Source organism: Sminthopsis crassicaudata, chromosome 3 (assembly GCF_048593235.1).
Source record: "Sminthopsis crassicaudata isolate SCR6 chromosome 3, ASM4859323v1, whole genome shotgun sequence".
NCBI classification, from domain to species: domain Eukaryota; kingdom Metazoa; phylum Chordata; class Mammalia; order Dasyuromorphia; family Dasyuridae; genus Sminthopsis; species Sminthopsis crassicaudata.
In genome coordinates, this window is record NC_133619.1 from 645,259,609 (window position 1) to 645,275,458 (window position 15,850).

The window sequence follows — 15,850 nt, forward strand, 5'->3', positions numbered from 1 at the left end:
GGTATTAATGTGTGTGTGAGGGGAGCTGAGGGGGAGGGGGTGTATGTGTGTGTGAGGGGAGCTGAGGGGGAGGGGGTGTATGTGTGTGTGTGAGGGGAGCTGAGGGGGAGGGGGTGTATGTGTGTGTGTGAGGGGAGCTGAGGGGGAGGGGGTGTATGTGTGTGTGTGAGGGGAGCTGAGGGGGAGGGGGTGTATGTGTGTGTGAGGGGAGCTGAGGGGGAGGGGGTGTATGTATGTGTGTGAGGGGAGGGGGAGAAGGGGTATTAATGTGGGTGTGAGGGGAGCTGGGGGGGAGGGTGCTGGAGAATTTTTAACCCTTTGGCACAATTGTCCCTACTTCTTTCTCCCTTCCCCACCTGGGACCAGGCAGCCCCTGTCCCCAGCCCCGCCCGGGGTAACTGCCTCAGGGCAGCCCTGGCTTCTTGCCTGATCTGGCAGGCTCGGTGGCGAGGGGAGAGGAGAGAAGGGGGGGGGGAGTCCAAGGAGCCCCTTGCATAGGAAAGGTTGAATAAGGAGAAACTCCCTGCCCCCCAGAAAGGCGGAATCGGGGGCAAATTCTGCGGGTCTGGGAGCTGTGGAAGAGGGTCCAGCCAGCCTGGCCTTGGGGAAAGTGCCGGGACCCCCGCGGGGCTCGGGCTGCGCGGGAAGTGGCGCTTTCTCCCGGAGGCCGGGGGCGGGACCCAGAGCCCACGTCCCTCGGAGGGGGCAGTCTGGGAGGCTGCGTTGGGGGGGGGGGGGGGGAGATGCGGGAGGAGAGGTCCGGGACCGTTTGTGAGCACGCGCTTAGACCAGGGCCAGACTACGCCAGGCCGGGCTGGGCCGAGTGCTCGGAGAACTGGGGGAGACAGAGAGGACCCGGAGGAGGACTTCTGGCGAGACCGGAAAGGCCGGAGTGCAAAGTGGCCTCGGAGGTCCGGAGGCCGGGCCGGCAGGGGGCGGCCCCGGCATGGAGCCGCTGGCCACGGAGGGGCCCGGGAGACACCGCCGCGCCGGGCCGTCCGCTCGGGAGCGCGGGAGGGGCCGGGTCGGGCCCCGGAGCGGCTGCGGGTCCCTGAGGAAGCAGCTCCGGGAGCCCCAGGCCGCGGACTTTCCTCATGGCCCATAAGGCCCCGCTCCCGCGGGGGTGGTGGTGGAAAAGACAGAACAGAAGAGGGTCTCGCGGGAGTTCATGCACATGCAGACCCGGTCCCCACGATCTGCTCCAGAGAGGGGGAAGGGATGAGGAAGACGCGGTGGGGGGGGGGGGGGCCGGGGAACGGGAACACATACGGGGAGCCCCCAGGCCGGGATGTCAGTGGGGGGGGGGGACAGCAAGACGCTGGCGGGAAGGGAGGGGGCGGGAAGGAGTGATCCATCCCAGCGAGGCCCACGCCGCCCTGGCGATCCACGTGCGTGCGCTCACAGGCCACGCCCACAGCCGCTAGTGTGTGTGCACACACAGAGGCACATCCGCACAGGACCACCCCCCCTCATCTCTGGGCTGGCAGCCGGGCGCCCCCAAACCACTCCAGGACCCCGGATTTCCCCGGATCCCCCTCCAGGCCCTTCCAGGGTCTTGTCTTGTCCATTTCCGCCCCTCCTTTCCTTTCATCTTTGATTTGTAACAAAAACCGGAGCCCCTTGTACTCCAGGCGGGGGATAAGGGGACCAGGGAAGGCCCAGGGACTGCATGGACCCCCCTTCCAACTCCCTGTTGCCCAGGTGGTCTAAGGTGGGACGCAGCATGCGGCCGGAGGCAGCTTATTGCTCTTGCAGAGAATTGGGGTTCAGGGGGGCATGCACAGAGATGGACGAGGACAGAGGCTGCCTCAGAATGGGGGTGGCCCGAAGGTAACCAGCGCAGCTCTCACTTATTTACACATTTCAATGAGCGTGGGGATTGGGAAGGGGGAGATATGGCTCGTGGAGACCTGAGAAGGCTTTTGGGGGGGTACTGAGGCTCTGCCCCCTCCTTCTTGGGGGCCTAGAGGAAGTGGGGAGGGGTCTGGGGGTTTGCTGGCGGTCATATCAATTGCATATTGTTTGTGACCCTTTAAAAAATATCACCCCTCACCCCTACACCTGGAACCATCCCCCCACCACCCCTGAATCCCCCCAAAGAGGGGCAAGGGGGGCTAGAGAATGGAAGGCAGGGCAGGAGGGGCACGGCGGGCAGCCCTTGGGGAACCAGGGGGAGTGGCAAGGGGGGCAAGACGCAGGGACACCCCACTGAGCCCCGCGATGCTGCTCAGACTGCGGGACTTCTCATAACCTGGGGGAGGGGGAACGGGAGGGGTCAGAGACAAAGATAGAGGGGCACGTAGGAGGGGACAGGACCGAGAAATGGCCAAGTGCCCGGATGTACCAGGACCAAGAGACAAACCCGAAGAGACAAAACACAGACACCAAGATAGAGCGACCGATAGAAACAGATGGAGACCAAGAGAGGACACAGAAAAGGAGAGAGACAAGATATGGAGACAGAGAGATAGAGAAACAGAGAGACAGAGTGACAGAGAGAGACAAAGAGAGAGACAGAGACAGAGAGAAAGAGAGACAGACAGAGACAGAGAAGAGAGGTAGAGAAAGACACAGATACAGAGACACAGACAGAGAGAGGAGATAGAGACAGAAACAGACAGACCAGTAAAGAGAGACAGAGACAGAGAGTCAAAGAGGCAAACAGAGACGAGAGAGAGAGAGAGAGAGAGAGAGAGAGAGAGAGAGAGAGAGAGAGAGAGAGAGAGAGAGAGAGAGAGAGAGAGAGAGAGAGAGAGAGAGAGAAGAAAGGGAAGGAGGGAGAGAGAGAGAGAGAGAAACAGTCAATGCCAGAAAGGGGAGACAGAGACATTGGGGTGGGGGGAAGAGATGCAGGGTTAGGAGGCAGATCGGAGCTTGTGTCCCTCCCCACTCCCCTCCAACCCTCTCCCTGCCTGTTCCCTACCCCCAGTTCCATTGCCTAAGATGGGGGTGGGACAGAAGGCGAATGATGCGGTGATATGGGCATGAAGCTGCAGGTGTGGGCGAGGGGGCAGGGCGCTGGTCAGTCTCTCCCCCCATGGGTTGGGATACATGCTAGCGGCTGGGGAGTGGAGGGCATGGAGGCAGGAGACCGAAGGAAGGGATGGGTGAAGCATCCCACCGGAAAGGCCAGTTAAGCTGTGGAGAAAGGGGTGAGGGTGGGGCCCAAACACAGGAAGGGGCCCGGGCGCCCTGGGGGGAAGGCCATGGGCAGGGAGGGGGATGGAAAGGGGGCAGTGGCCTCTCTGGGGCCAAAGGGGCCAGCCCCCAAGGACCCATCTCAGATAGCTTCTGGAGGGTGAGCCTCGGTGCCCTAAGTCGAGGTAGCCACAGGACCTTTGCCCGCGAGACATCCACCTCTCTGTGGGCTCCGCCACGTGGGGGACCTGTCCCTCCTGCACCGCCTGGGGCCCTTCCAGCTCTAACGCTGTGGCCGAGGCCCAGGAGGGGGGAGAGTCTGAGAGCATCTGGGAGGCCGGAGGTTTGGGAAGTTGTAAGGCATTTGTGGACTGTGTTTGGAAGGTTCTAAGAAGGTCTCATGACCTCTGAAGGGTGTCTCCTGAGAGGGCTCAAAGGATACCTGGAATGTTCTTAGCCGTGGGAGCTTATCTAGAAGGTTCTAAGTGAGTTACAGTGGGGGGGCCCCCTCCCAGCCAATCCCAGCTGCTGACCTGGGGGAGAGGGGCAGGGGGGGGGCCCACGGATCTCGAGAGGTCTCAGGCGGTGACAAGAGCTGGGGACAGAAACACAGAGTCACAGGGGGTGGAGGGGGCCCCCCAACACTGCCTTGCTGTTGGGGATGGGAGCTCCATCCTCCTCCTCTGTGGTGGTTTCCGGGGAGTAGAGGAAGAGCAGCAAAATGGGGGTGGCCAGAGACACCAAATATAGGAGGAACATCTGGGGTGACTGGGGGGAGGAGGGAGCAAGGTTGAGATGGGCTGAAGCTGAGAGGCACAGGGCAGGTCAAACACAGGGGGTAGGCCAAACGTGGGGAGAGGGGCAGGGGCAGGTCAAACACGGGGAGGGGGGGCAGATAAAACACAGGGGGACAGGGTCAGGTCAAACATGGGGAGGGGGGGCAGGGGTAGGTCAAACACAGGGAGGGGGGCAGGGGCAGGAAGGAGCTAGGCAGAGGATCCAGTTGGCCCCATCTGCTCCGGCCAATATTTGTGCTCAGTGAATGGATCTTGGCATCAGAGGGAAGGGAAGGTGAGCCCCTGAAGACATCCCCCCACCCGAACCCCCCCAGACCCTCCCCAACTCTTCCCATTCCACCCCATTCCCCAGAGGGTGAGCCAGGGGCCACATGACAGGCAGAGAGAGCAGGGTCAAGATTTGGGGGCCCAGCAGGGAAGAAGGTCAAGGAGGGGGAAGGAGACAGGGAAGGGTGTGGAGGGCACAGATGGAGATGGAGATGAAGAGGAGGTCGGGGAAGATGGCACGAGGGGGCTGAGAAGTTGGTGCGGGGTACTACATGAAGGAAGGATCCGAGAAAGGGGCACCAGGGGGTTAGCAGGAAAGGCCGGAGGTTGGTGAGTCACTGGGGCGAAGTTAGCGGAAGGGGAGCTCGTTAGTTGTGGGCTCCGTGAGTGTGGGAGATGAGCTGTGGGGCCGGGCCTGTGGTGCTCAGTGGGGGGGGGGGGGGGGGGTCAGGACATGAGTCAGGTGGGAGGAGCGGTGATGGCCAAGGGCCTGGCAGCTGGTCAGTCAGGAGACGGTGGGTGTTAGTCAGGGAGGAGCTGGTCCCAGGGGGTGAGAGAGGAGCCTGGACAGCCAACCAGGGGTCACTTACCAGGGGGGCTGGGGGAGCGTCCAGTTAGGGGGGGATCCAGGCTGCAGCGTTGGCGTTGAGGTCGGCTAGAAAGCCGGGTGGGCCAGGCTTCCGCCAGTCCGGGGGGGGCGGCGGGGGGGCACTGGTGGCTGAGTTTTTTTGGGGGGAGGTAGCAGAAAGGGGCCAGGGAATCAAAGGGAGAGGGGATGGAGATGGAACAAAACAATAGATGAGGAGGGCAGTGTGAGGCGGCCTGGGAGGGGAGGAAGGGGGGCAGGGATAAGGGGAAGGTGGCAGCAGGAGTGGGGCCCCACTGGGGTGGGCAGGGGGAGAATGGCAGCTTGGGCAACCCTGCAATAGTCTCGATCTCTACCCCCTCCCCTACGTCCCTTTCTTCTTCTCCTAGAGGGTCTTTTTGGGGGCTGGGGAGCACCTCGGGAAGGGGAAGGATCCTAGCAGGGGGAGGGGGTCTCACCTTTTCGGATGGAGCCATCTGGGGAAGCTGTGTAGTCAGCGAGCAAGAAGCAGGCCCGGTCTCGTCCGTAGCGGCCACGGCTCCCGGGGGTGATGGGACTCTTGTCTTCCGGGGACAGAGCTGCCTGGTCAATTGCGGGGCAGTCCTCGTGCGCTAGGGCAGCAGCTGCCGGGTCCCCGTTGGGGCGAGGGTCTGGCTCCCCAGGAGAAAGGCAGGGACGTGGGCAGAGCAGACACATGAAGGGAACAGAGAGACACAGAATTAATGGAATCCCGAGTGCCCCAGCGACTCTGGTCAGAGGTCCCCAAGCGGGCCCTGTGCCACATGCAAGGAAACCGGGGTCCCGGGAAGGAGGCAGCAGCAAGCTACGGGAGGCCTGGGTTCGGCCACTCCCACCCAGGTGACCCCAATTCCCCAGGCCTCAGTTTCCTGGTTCGTAAAATTATCAGTGTGCTCAGTGGATCTGAAGACTCAGTGTCCACTGAGGAGGAAGGGGTCACAGTATAATGACTGCCTTCTGTCTAGTGATAAGTTGGAGGAGGAGGAGGAGGAAGGGAGAGCAGGAGGAGGAGGAGGAGGAAAGGAGAGGAGGAGGAGGAGGAGGAAGGGAGAGGAGGAGGAGGAGGAGGAGGAGGAGGAGGAGGAGGAGGAGGAGGAGGAGGAGGAGGAAAGGAGAGGAGGAGGAGGAGGAAGGGAGAGAAGGAGGAGGAAGAGGAAAGGAAAGAAGGAGGAGGAAGAGGAGGAGGAGGAAGAGGAAGGGAGAGGAGGAGGAGGAGGAAGGGAGAGGAGGAGGAGGAGGAGGAAAGGAGAGGAGGAGGAGGATGAGGAGGAAGAGGAAGGAGGAGGAGGAGGAGGAAAGGAGAGGAGGAGGAGGATGAGGAGGAAGAGGAAGGAGGAGGAGGAAAGGAGAGGAGGAGGAGGAGGAAGGGAGAGGAGGAGGAAGAGGAAAGGAAAGAAGGAGGAGGAAGAGGAGGAGGAGGAAGAGGAAGGGAGAGGAGGAGGAGGAGGAAGGGAGAGGAAGAGGAGGAGGAAGGGAGAGGAGGAGGAGGAGGAAAGGAGAGGAGGAGGAGAAGGAGGATGAGGAGGAAGAGGAGGAAGGGAGAGGAGGAGGAAAGGGAATGAGACAGACAGCTAGAGACAGGGATAAAACCTCCAGGACTTAGAGGAAAGAGATGGATGTGGAATGCAGAAGGGGAAGGGGAAGGAGCCGGAGGGAAAGGCGGGCAGGGCTGGGGCTGGGAGTGTTAAAAGGGGAGGGAGGTGCGAGGCAGTGAGGGGGCCAGGGTGGAAGGAAGTCCGGGAGGGCGACGAGCCCCGAAGGAGCCCGGGGAGCCGTGTGTATGGGGGGTGGCGGGCCAGGCGGCCCGGGGCATGGCCGGGAGGCCTTTCAGCATCCAGAGAGCCCATCCGAGGACGGGAGGAGGCAGTGGGGCGCAGAGGAGCGGAGTTCGAGTTTTGTCGCACTAAGCGGCCCGCCTAGATCCGGAGGTGGCTCCCTCGTGTTCCGGGTAAGGAAGCGCCCCGGGGAGGGCTGGGTCCGGGCCCCCTCCAGTCCAAGGCAGGAGGGTTTTGCTCGGGCTCCTTTGGCAGGAGGGGAAGCTGCGGCGGGGGCGGAAGGGGCTCTGCTCAGACTCGCCTCCGAACCTCCCGGGACTCCGGGACTCATCTGGAGATGGCGACAAGTGGCCGAGAGCCCCATTCTGGGGCCGATGCCGGGCGAGCTTTGCTCTGAGTGTGGCCCGGGCTGTCCTGGGGCTTCCCTCTGGCCTTGGGGGCACACGCAGCTCTGGCGGGAGACTGCAGGGGCCCTTAGCGGCCAACGGCTGGCGCTGTCCCCAAGGAGCCCGGGCTATTGCGGAGCTGCGGGGGGAGGGGGGCTGCAGCCTGAGTCACCTCCCGGGCTGGAATAACTTATTTCCTGCTTTGACAAGTTGCAGAGGGCAGGTCAGCTGACCGCAGGAGGTGCCGCTTCCCCACACTGAGCAACACTTGAGAAAATCTGGAGGGGTTTGTGGAATGGAGCCAAGCTAAACATAGCCGTGGGGCTCAGCGCCGCGGCTCGGGTCACGGGGGGGGGGGGGTCTGGCTGCGGCGCCCGGGGCTGCGCTGCCTAACGTTTCTAGGCGACCCGGGGCCCAGCTCGTCCGGAAGGGGAGACAGAGCCCGGGAACGGGCTAAAGCGGGAGTTCCCGCGCGCAGAGGCGCCCTCCTCCCGAGCAAAGAGGCCCCCTCCTCTCGCCGCGGGGGCGCCCTCCTCCCGCCGCGGGGACCCCCTCCTCCCTCCGCGGGGGCCCCCTCCTCCCTCCGCGGGGGCGCCCTCCTCCCGAGCAAAGAGGCCCCCTCCTCCCGCCCCACCAGCCTCCGGGCTGACGGGGTCCAAGCGATCGTCCCAACCGCACTAAGGCCGGGACCGCGGTAGATATGGGTGTAGCCACCGAAACAAAAGGGGGCGGGGTCTTCAACGCCTTTAAGGGGGGAAGAGGGATCCCGAGCCCAGAAAGGTGGGAAACGACCGGGCTGAAGCTCTGGGCAGAAAAGGAAACCGAGGTGGGGAAAGTGGCAAAAGTCCACCGCCCACTAAAGAGGGGAGACTGGGCCGAGCAGCTCATCTGAACTGAAGGAAAAGTCGGGCTTGGGGGGGCAGTTCCGCTAGGGGACGGCAGAGTGCAGAGCCCTGGGCTTCAAACTCTGCCTCAGACCGACTTAACGGGCCGGCCTCTGCCTCAGTGTCGCCGCCTATAGGATGGGATCAGCAGCCGGGATGCATTTGCTTCCGGAGGACTGAGAGGGTGGGAAGAGGCAACGAGGATCTGCTGTCAGAAATTGGGCCGCCCCTCGACGCCCCGGCCAGCTTGGGCTGCCACTCCGGAGCCCCCCGGGGGGGGGCGATCTGCAGGGGAGGGGGCACACACGCAGGCTCTCTTTGGGGTCCGGGGGCTGCCTCGTGGAGGACGGGTGGGCTCGCGCTGCTTGGCCCCAGAAGCCAGACCGGAGGAAGTGCAAAAAGTGCAAAAAGGGCCAATCAGGGCCGCACGGAGGGGAATGCCGGGGCAGCTCCCAGGCCGAGCAACGGTTCTCACTGCAGGCCAAGGGGAGCCCAACGGCCCATCGGGGGCCGGGTGCGCGCTGGGGGCCCAGAGACCGCTTTGCACTTCTCCAGCAGCAACATTTGGAAGCTCTCTAGGTATAAGCAAGTGCAGATGGCGCCTGGGGGGGAGGGAGTACAGATGGGGGCAGGGGAGTGGGGGAGGGAGTACAGATTGGGGCAGGGGAATGGGGGGGAGGGAGTACAGATGGGGGCAGGGGAGTGGGGGGGGGAGTCAGATGGGGGCAGGGGAGGGGGGGAGTACAGATTGGGGCAGGGGAATGGGGGGGAGGGAGTACAGATGGGGGCAGGGGAGTGCGGGGAGTACAGATGGGGGTGCAGATGGAGCCAGAGGGTGAGGGGGTGCAGATGAGGGTGGGGAGGTGATGGAGGGAGAGAGTACAGATGGGGACAGGGCTAATGAGGTGTTCAGGCATAATGGGGGATGGGAGGGAGGAATCATGAAGACCAGAAGGGCACTGAGACTGTGCAGACCTGAAGAAACAGGTAAAGGTTTGAAGGAGGACATGGGATGCAAGAGGGGGAGGGGAACAGGAAGGGGGACTCGAGTTATTTTTAATTGGTGTGAATGTGGGTCAGCTGCTAAGGGAGCAGGGACCGGGCTCTCAGGCTTTTCTCTCCCCCCCACCCCCAAGACTGACCTACTTTTAAGCAAGGGAGGAGAAGGGACCGAGGCCCCCTGGTTTTCATAGCTCAGCTGCCCACCGGCCCTTCTTCCCTCTCCCTCCTGGCCTCCACGGAGGCCCAGCCCTCTCAGAGTCCTTCCAGAGTCCCCAGGGGTGCCCCTGGCCCTGCCTCTTCTTTCTCTGAGGTTGTCACCCCGACAGTCTGTCCCCGTGACCCATCTTGCTGACTACTGTCCTCCACGCCTGTGCCTCCTGTTACCAGCCCTAGTGTCTCCCTTGCTCGATGTTGGTTCCAGTAACTGAGCCTGAAGTCTCCGTTTCTTTTTCAGCCTCTCTGACTAGGCAGTCTCCTTGACCCCTTCTCAGTTTCAGTCTCTCAGATATCTCTTAAGAGGCCAGTGGGTGTCTCTGTGTCACTGTCTCTGTAGCAGTCCCCGTGTGTCCCTAGCCATCCCCATGACTCTTCTCTGGCCATTGCCCAGAGGCTCTCAGTTTCCCTGTATCCAGCTTCCTCCCCCCCTCCCCAGAACCTCTGGATTCCTTCAAGACTCAAGTTTGCCGACTAAGACCTCCTCAAGCCCTTTCTTCCTTCTCAGCATGTTGAATTTATCCATGATGGGCATGAGGGCTCTCACATCCTTCCCTCTCCAAAAGTCAGCTCTGGGATGGTTTTGTCCCTATATCCCCAGGGACCAGGGAGGGCTCCACCACAAGAGGCACTTAATAACTGCTCGTCGGCCTGGATACGATCTGGAACTGTGACAATTGCGGTCTCTGATCACCTCTCTGTATCTCTTTATCCCTGGGCCAGCTTTCCTAAGCAAAGTCCCTGAGTCCGTTTGTCTCTCTGGGACCATTCCTGCTTCTCACCATGTCTGGTCGTCGCTCTGGGACTGCTCCTGCTTCTCTCCATCCTCTGTCTCTCATCGTCTCTGTGTCCATCTCTGACACAGTCTCTATCTCCCGTGTCCCTCCCCTGGGATGCTCATTGCACTCATCCCTGTCTCGGTGTCTGAGTCGACCTTTCAGTGATCATCCCCGAGTCTCTCCCTATCTTTGTGAGTCTCCATCTCCCTTTATCTCTGCTACAGTCTCTGAGATGGTCCCTTTGTGCCCCAGTTGGTCGTGCCCCTCTCCCTTGGTGTTATCCCCCTGTACTTCCATCTCCGATGGCCTCTTTCACTCCCAGTGTTCACCTTACCCTTCTCCCCCTTTGCTCCCCAACTCCCCCTTGGCCGCTTGTCACCCCTCTCCTCACCTGCCCTGTTGATGTCGATCACCTCCTCCTGAGCCAGCGGACAAGGCTCCCCAGGGGCGGGCAGGGGGGGCAGGCCCATTCCCGAAAGCCCCCCGGCCCCACCCCTCAGGAGCCCCGGGTGCACGTGGCCGTGGGGGCCCGGCAGCCCCGTGGGGTAGGAGCCGGGCGGAGGAGGGCTGAGGCCGCTGTGATGGTGAGGGAGCCCAGGCGCGGGGGGCGGAGGGGGGGGCGGCTCTGGCTTGCAGTAATTGGGGGAGCCCGGCTGGGGCGGCCGGGGGATATGCTTGTTCTTTTTCTTAGGCAGCTTCTGCTTGGCCATGGCCAGTGAGTAGTACATGCCGAAGTTGTTGACGATGACGGGCACGGGCATGGCGATAGTGAGGACACCCGCCAGGGCACATAGCGCGCCCACCAGCATCCCCGACCAGGTCTTGGGGTACATGTCTCCGTAGCCCAGGGTCGTCATGGTGACCACGGCCCACCAGAAGCCGATAGGGATGTTCTTGAAGTAGGTGTGGTTGGAGCCCAGGATGTCGTCGGGGTCGGCCCCGATCCTCTCCGCGTAGTAGATCATGGTGGCGAAGATGAGCACCCCCAGCGCCAGGAAGATGATGAGCAGCAGGAACTCGTTGGTGCTGGCGCGCAGCGTGTGGCCCAGCACCCGCAGCCCCACGAAGTGCCGCGTCAGCTTGAAGATGCGCAGGATGCGCACGAAGCGGACCACCCGCAGGAAGCCCAGCACGTCCTTGGCCGCCTTGGAGCTCAGCCCCGACAGGCCCACCTCCAGGTAGAAGGGCAGGATGGCCACGCAGTCAATGATGTTCAGGCTGCTCTTGAGGAACTCCACCTTGTCCGGGCAGAAGGTGACGCGCATGAGGAACTCGAAGGTGAACCAGACCACGCACACACCCTCTACATAGGTCAGGAAGGGCTCTGTCTCCACCTCCACGTTGGTCACGTTCTCGGGGGGCTCCCCAGGCACCGACGACGCCTGGGTCACCGTCTTGTTGTGGATGTGGATGAAGCCCTCGTGTGTCTCCAGGCAGAAGGTGGTGATGGAGATGAGGATGAAGAAGAGGGAGGCAAAAGCCACGTACTGCAGGAGGAGGAAGGGAGAAGAGGGTGACCCAGGGGCCTGAGTTGGCCCCTCCCCCACACTCCAGCCAGGCATCCAGCCCCCCCCCCTCCCTCGGACCCAAGCGGGCAGCCCCTGGCGTGAATCTTGGCCTCTAGAGTCCTGGTGCCCTCTGGAGTTCTAAGGGTCCAGGCATCCCCGGGGAAATTCACACTGCTGCCTCCCTCCAGCTGTGAGAAATTCCCGTGAGCTTTAGGGGGAGCAGAGGGACAAAGACCCCACTGCCTTCTCCCCACCTCATCCAACCCTTGTTCCTGGAGGGCGTGGGGGACGCTGGCATCTGAGCCCAAGGGGTCTGGGGGGGGGCTGTCTGTCTGTGGACAGCGTGGGACATCCGGGTAGGAGCCCAGGCTCTGATTGGGACTGCCACGTGACCTTGGGCCAGTCCTTTCCCCTAATGTGGGCAAGGGGGCTAAGGCTACCTCCACTACCTCAATATGCTTCCTTTACCGCCCCGCCCCCTTCCCTCAGCCTTCTCTGCAGTGAGCTGGGTGATGGGGCACTGCAGTGCGCATGCTCAGAACTCCCTCCCCCCGCGGCGGATGCTGCGGTACTGCAGTGGGGGCGGGGCGGGCCCAGCACCGCGGACAGCTCCCGCCGCACTGCGCAGCCGCAACGTTAGCTTGGCCTTAACCCCATCTCCACCGGCTCCGCACTGCGCAGCTGCGGAGCCTCCAAAGTTCCCCCCCCCCATTAACTCCTTCCCAACCCGGCCGGAGAGGAAGGGGAGGAAGGGGAGAAGAGGAGCAAGGGAGGAAGGGGCGCCCCCCGTAGTACGCAGCCGCAGAAACTGCTCCACACTCCCAGCGGGTTTAACTCATCGTCTCCCAAATAGTTGAGGGACAGAAGGGGGGAGGGTCATGGAGGAGGGGGAAGGGAAGGCCCCGCCCCCCCAGTTCTCCCGAAAAGAGGTCACGGGAAGGGAGGGTATCTAAGAGCCACGTGCCCCCCATCCTCCTCCTCCCCCCTCCTCCAATCCTGCATACTCAGCGTTTCTCTGGGACCTAACTTCCCCGGGAATACAAGCTGCCTCCTCCACGCAGCCCCCCGGGGGGAGGAGGAGAAGGAGGGAGGGGGAAGGGGGATGCGGCATTGCAGTGGCTCCCTGTCCTTTCCTGGCCCGGGACTCAGCCAGCCCTTGGGGGGAGGGGAACGGACGGCAGGCTCCCGGCTCCGGGCCCTTCCAAACGGGCTGAGGCACAATAACCGCGGGGAGGGGGGGGCCACCTCCCCTAGAGGATACCGACTCCTCCCCCTGCTTCCCCTTCCCTCATCCCTTCCCGGACACAAAGACGAGCCGGTTCTTCCCTCCCTTCGCACCGACTTGGAAGGGGGGCCTCGCTAGCCAGGGGAGGAAAGGGTGCAGGGCTCCTCGGACCCCAGGGAGGGAGCGCTCCGGAGTGGGGGAGGGGGGGAGTAGTCTAAAGTTTTTCAAAGGGGCAGAGGATAGGGGCAGGGGAAGGGGGAGTCTTCGTGGGGAAAGGGCATCTCACAGCTGGCGTTTCGAGGGCTTGGGAACCGAGGGGCCCCTTTGGAGGCTAGAGATGGGGGGGTGGCCGCGCGCCTCGGCTGGACAGTGCCCAGGCCAGAGGTCGCAGCGGTCCGGAGGCTCTCGGAGAAGTGCTCGGGTTGGGAGCCCCCCGCTAGGAGGCTGGGGGGCATTCCCAGGACGCGAGCTCAGCCCCGGGGGCTGGGGGCGGGGCAGGGGCCGGCAAACTGCCGGAGGGAGCGGGGCCATCCTTACCCTGGCCGCCCGGGACGAGTAGGGGTCTTCGAAGAGCGCCCACACTTTGGGCTGCCAGCGGCGCCACCACGTCGCCCCCCCGGCTCCCCCGGGCCCGGCGGCGGCCCCGCCGGCCGCATCCTGGAAGCAGAGTCTCTTGAGCTCCCCTCCGGCCCCGGCGGCGTCCAGGCCGCCCGCCTCGTCGTCCAGCCCCCCCGGGCCGGTCCCGGGCCCCCCGGGGCCTCCGGCGGCGGCGGCCGGCTCGGGGGTCTCGAAAGAGTCCAGCGCCTCCTCGGCGTCGCGGTGCTGCCGGTAGGTCATCCAGCAGCAGGCCTCCACGTCGGTCTCGTCGATGCCCCAGAAGGCGAGCTCCTCCTCGAACAGCGGCCCGCACACGTCGGCCGGGCAGTGCAGCTTGCCCGTGCGGTAGTAGTTGAGCACGTAGGCGAAGACGCCCGGGTGCCGGTCGAAGAAGAACTCGTCGCTGCGCGGATCGTAGTCGAAGTTGGCGGCCGCCCCCGGCTCCGTGAGGCCGGCCAGCCGCGTCCCGGGCAGGGTGCGCAGCGTCGAGCGGTACGTCTCATGGCGCACGCCGCCCACGTTGATCACGATCTTGTCGCTGTCGCCGCCGCCGTGTCGCCCCATGGCCGGGCCCCCGGGGCATGGCGCGCCCCCCGCGGGCCGCCCTGGAGGAGCCGGGCCGGGGCCCGGGGCCGAGGCGGACCCGGGCCCGGGGCCGGCGCCGGGGGAGGAGGGAGCGGGCCCGGGGCCGGGACCCGCACGGGGACCGGGACAGGGGCCGGGACCGGGACAGGGACAGGGGCCGGGAGGAGGAGGCGGAGGCGGAGGAGGAGGAGGAGCGGGAGGAGGTTGCGCCGGCGGCTGCTGCGGCTGTTTGGCCGCCGTGCGCCCGCGGAAGGAGGAGACACAGACTGAGCTCAGCATTGGAGGGGGCGGGGGCGCCCAGGACAGGGGGGCGGGGCCCGGGCGGGGGCGGGGCCAGGCCCCCCCGGGGGGCGGGAGTGGATCTTAGAGGAGAGGGTAGTACCAGGAGGGAGGGGCGGGGCTCTCTCAGAGGAGGGCGTGTCCAGGGGCGTTGGCCCCGCCCTTGTCGTCTCGAAGGCGGGGGCTGGCGGGGGGCGGGGGCGCTCTAGGGGTCGGTGGGCCGGCCCGCTGGCTGCGCAGCCCCGAAGGCGGAGTTGAGAGGGTGGGAGGAGGGAAAGGGGGCGGAGACGCCTGTGGGAGGCGGACCTGGGGAGAGGCAGGGTGGGGGGGAGAAACAGAGAAAGAAAGAGGAGGGGGTCATGCCTGTCCCCCCGACTTTGGGCCGGCCTCATTTTGCGGCCGGCTCCCTGCTCCTGAGGTGGCTGTCCCTGCCTAGCTGCAAGGTCCTGACAGTCTGTCCTCCTCTGCGGGTCTCTCTGTCTCTGGTGTGTCCCCCTTCCGTTTTCCTCTCCCTGAATCTGTCTCCCTTGGAATCTTCTGGTCTCGTGTCTCTCTGTGCTTGCTAGGTCTCTTTCTATCTCTGTTTCTCCCCTCCTTCCCCATCTCTGGGTCTCCCTTTATCTCCCTCAGCGCCTGTCTCTGTGTCTCTGCGTCTTTTACTTCTCTTCCCCCCTCCCCCCGCGTCCGCACTGAGGACTCTGGCTCCCTACCAGCCCGCAGAGTGGGGGGGGTGGCCTTCCTGCGGGGCCCCAGCCAGCCCTACCTCGCCGGACTCCCCCGTCCTCTTCCCCTGCACCCACCGCTCCCCCTCGTTCTGGCCCCTGTCCTTCCAAGCCAGGTACTGACTCCCCTCCCCACCTCCACTGCCCCTGGCCCCGCTGAGCTCTGACTCTCCTTCTCCACCAGGACGCCCCCCCCACCGTCCGCTGGGGGACTGGAAAGAGCTGACATCACCGCCACCCCAGGACCCAGGCGTCCTTGGCTCCCCTCGGTCCAGAACGAAGGAACACAGCCAACACCACAGGACTGAGCAAAGTCACTGCCTCTGGTGAGAAGGGGGGGGCAAAGGGACACAAGGGAGAAGGGAAAGGGGGAGAGCTGGCTGGGGAAGGGGGAGGAGAGCAAGAGGATGGCAAAGGGAAGAGAAGCAATGAAGAGGGAGGAGGGGGAGGAAGGTTTGGTGGTAGGGCGGATGAGCTTTAGGATACGGAGTTGGGGTCCGACGTTTGCGTTGGGGAAGTGACTGTGGTGCTGAAATGGACGCTGGGCTAATGGAGAAGTAGAGGGAGGGTCCAGACTTGGGGAAAGAGGAGGAGGGGCAGAGCATAGAGCTGAAAAGAGAAAGCAGGAAGGAACTCAAACGGGGGTGGGGGGCTAGGGGCCCTTGGAAGACTGGATTTTAGGGAAGGGGGCTCCTGGGCTCTGGCCGTGGGATATTGGCTCGAGGGGGAATTCAAACTGCTTCTTGTCTCTGTGGAGGGGGAGGCGGAGGTGATATCCAGATTGCCAGAGATCTGAGCTGCTTGGGATCCAGATGATGGAGGGAAAGGATCTCCACAATCTCTCCTCCATCCCCAAGAGAAAATATCGGGAGCTTTCTCCTTCACGCTCTCTCCTCAAACTTGTCTCTGTCCCAATGATTCAGTCCCCCCACCCCCACACACACTGTCCTCGCACCTTCCTCTCTTGCCCTCTCTCCTCTTCCTTTTCCTTCCATTCCATCCCTTGATCTTTCTCCCCACTCCCCATCTCTGCCTCTCCTTCCTGGTTTCCCCACCATCCCACCACTATCTGCACTCCTTTGTCTCCAT

General features: G+C 63.7%; 1 protein-coding gene across 2 annotated transcripts; it reads right to left on the minus strand.

Annotated features, from left to right (window-relative positions):
• Positions 1-328: 328 nt before the first annotated feature.
• KCNC3 (potassium voltage-gated channel subfamily C member 3) lies at positions 329-14,056 on the minus strand. 2 transcript variants are annotated; one of them, XM_074307862.1, is made up of 5 exons: positions 13,116-14,056; positions 10,237-11,332; positions 5,247-5,438; positions 4,793-4,920; positions 2,725-3,733 (listed from the first exon to the last, which is right to left on the minus strand). In XM_074307862.1, exons 1-4 carry the CDS (start codon positions 14,037-14,039, stop codon positions 4,817-4,819), a joined length of 2,316 nt encoding a protein of 771 aa, XP_074163963.1. In that variant the 5' UTR covers positions 14,040-14,056; the 3' UTR covers positions 2,725-3,733; positions 4,793-4,816. The 2 variants fall into 2 exon arrangements, with proteins under 2 accessions (XP_074163964.1, XP_074163963.1); XM_074307863.1 differs by lacking the exons at positions 2,725-3,733; positions 4,793-4,920 and adding an exon at positions 329-2,251.
• Positions 14,057-15,850: the final 1,794 nt, after the last annotated feature.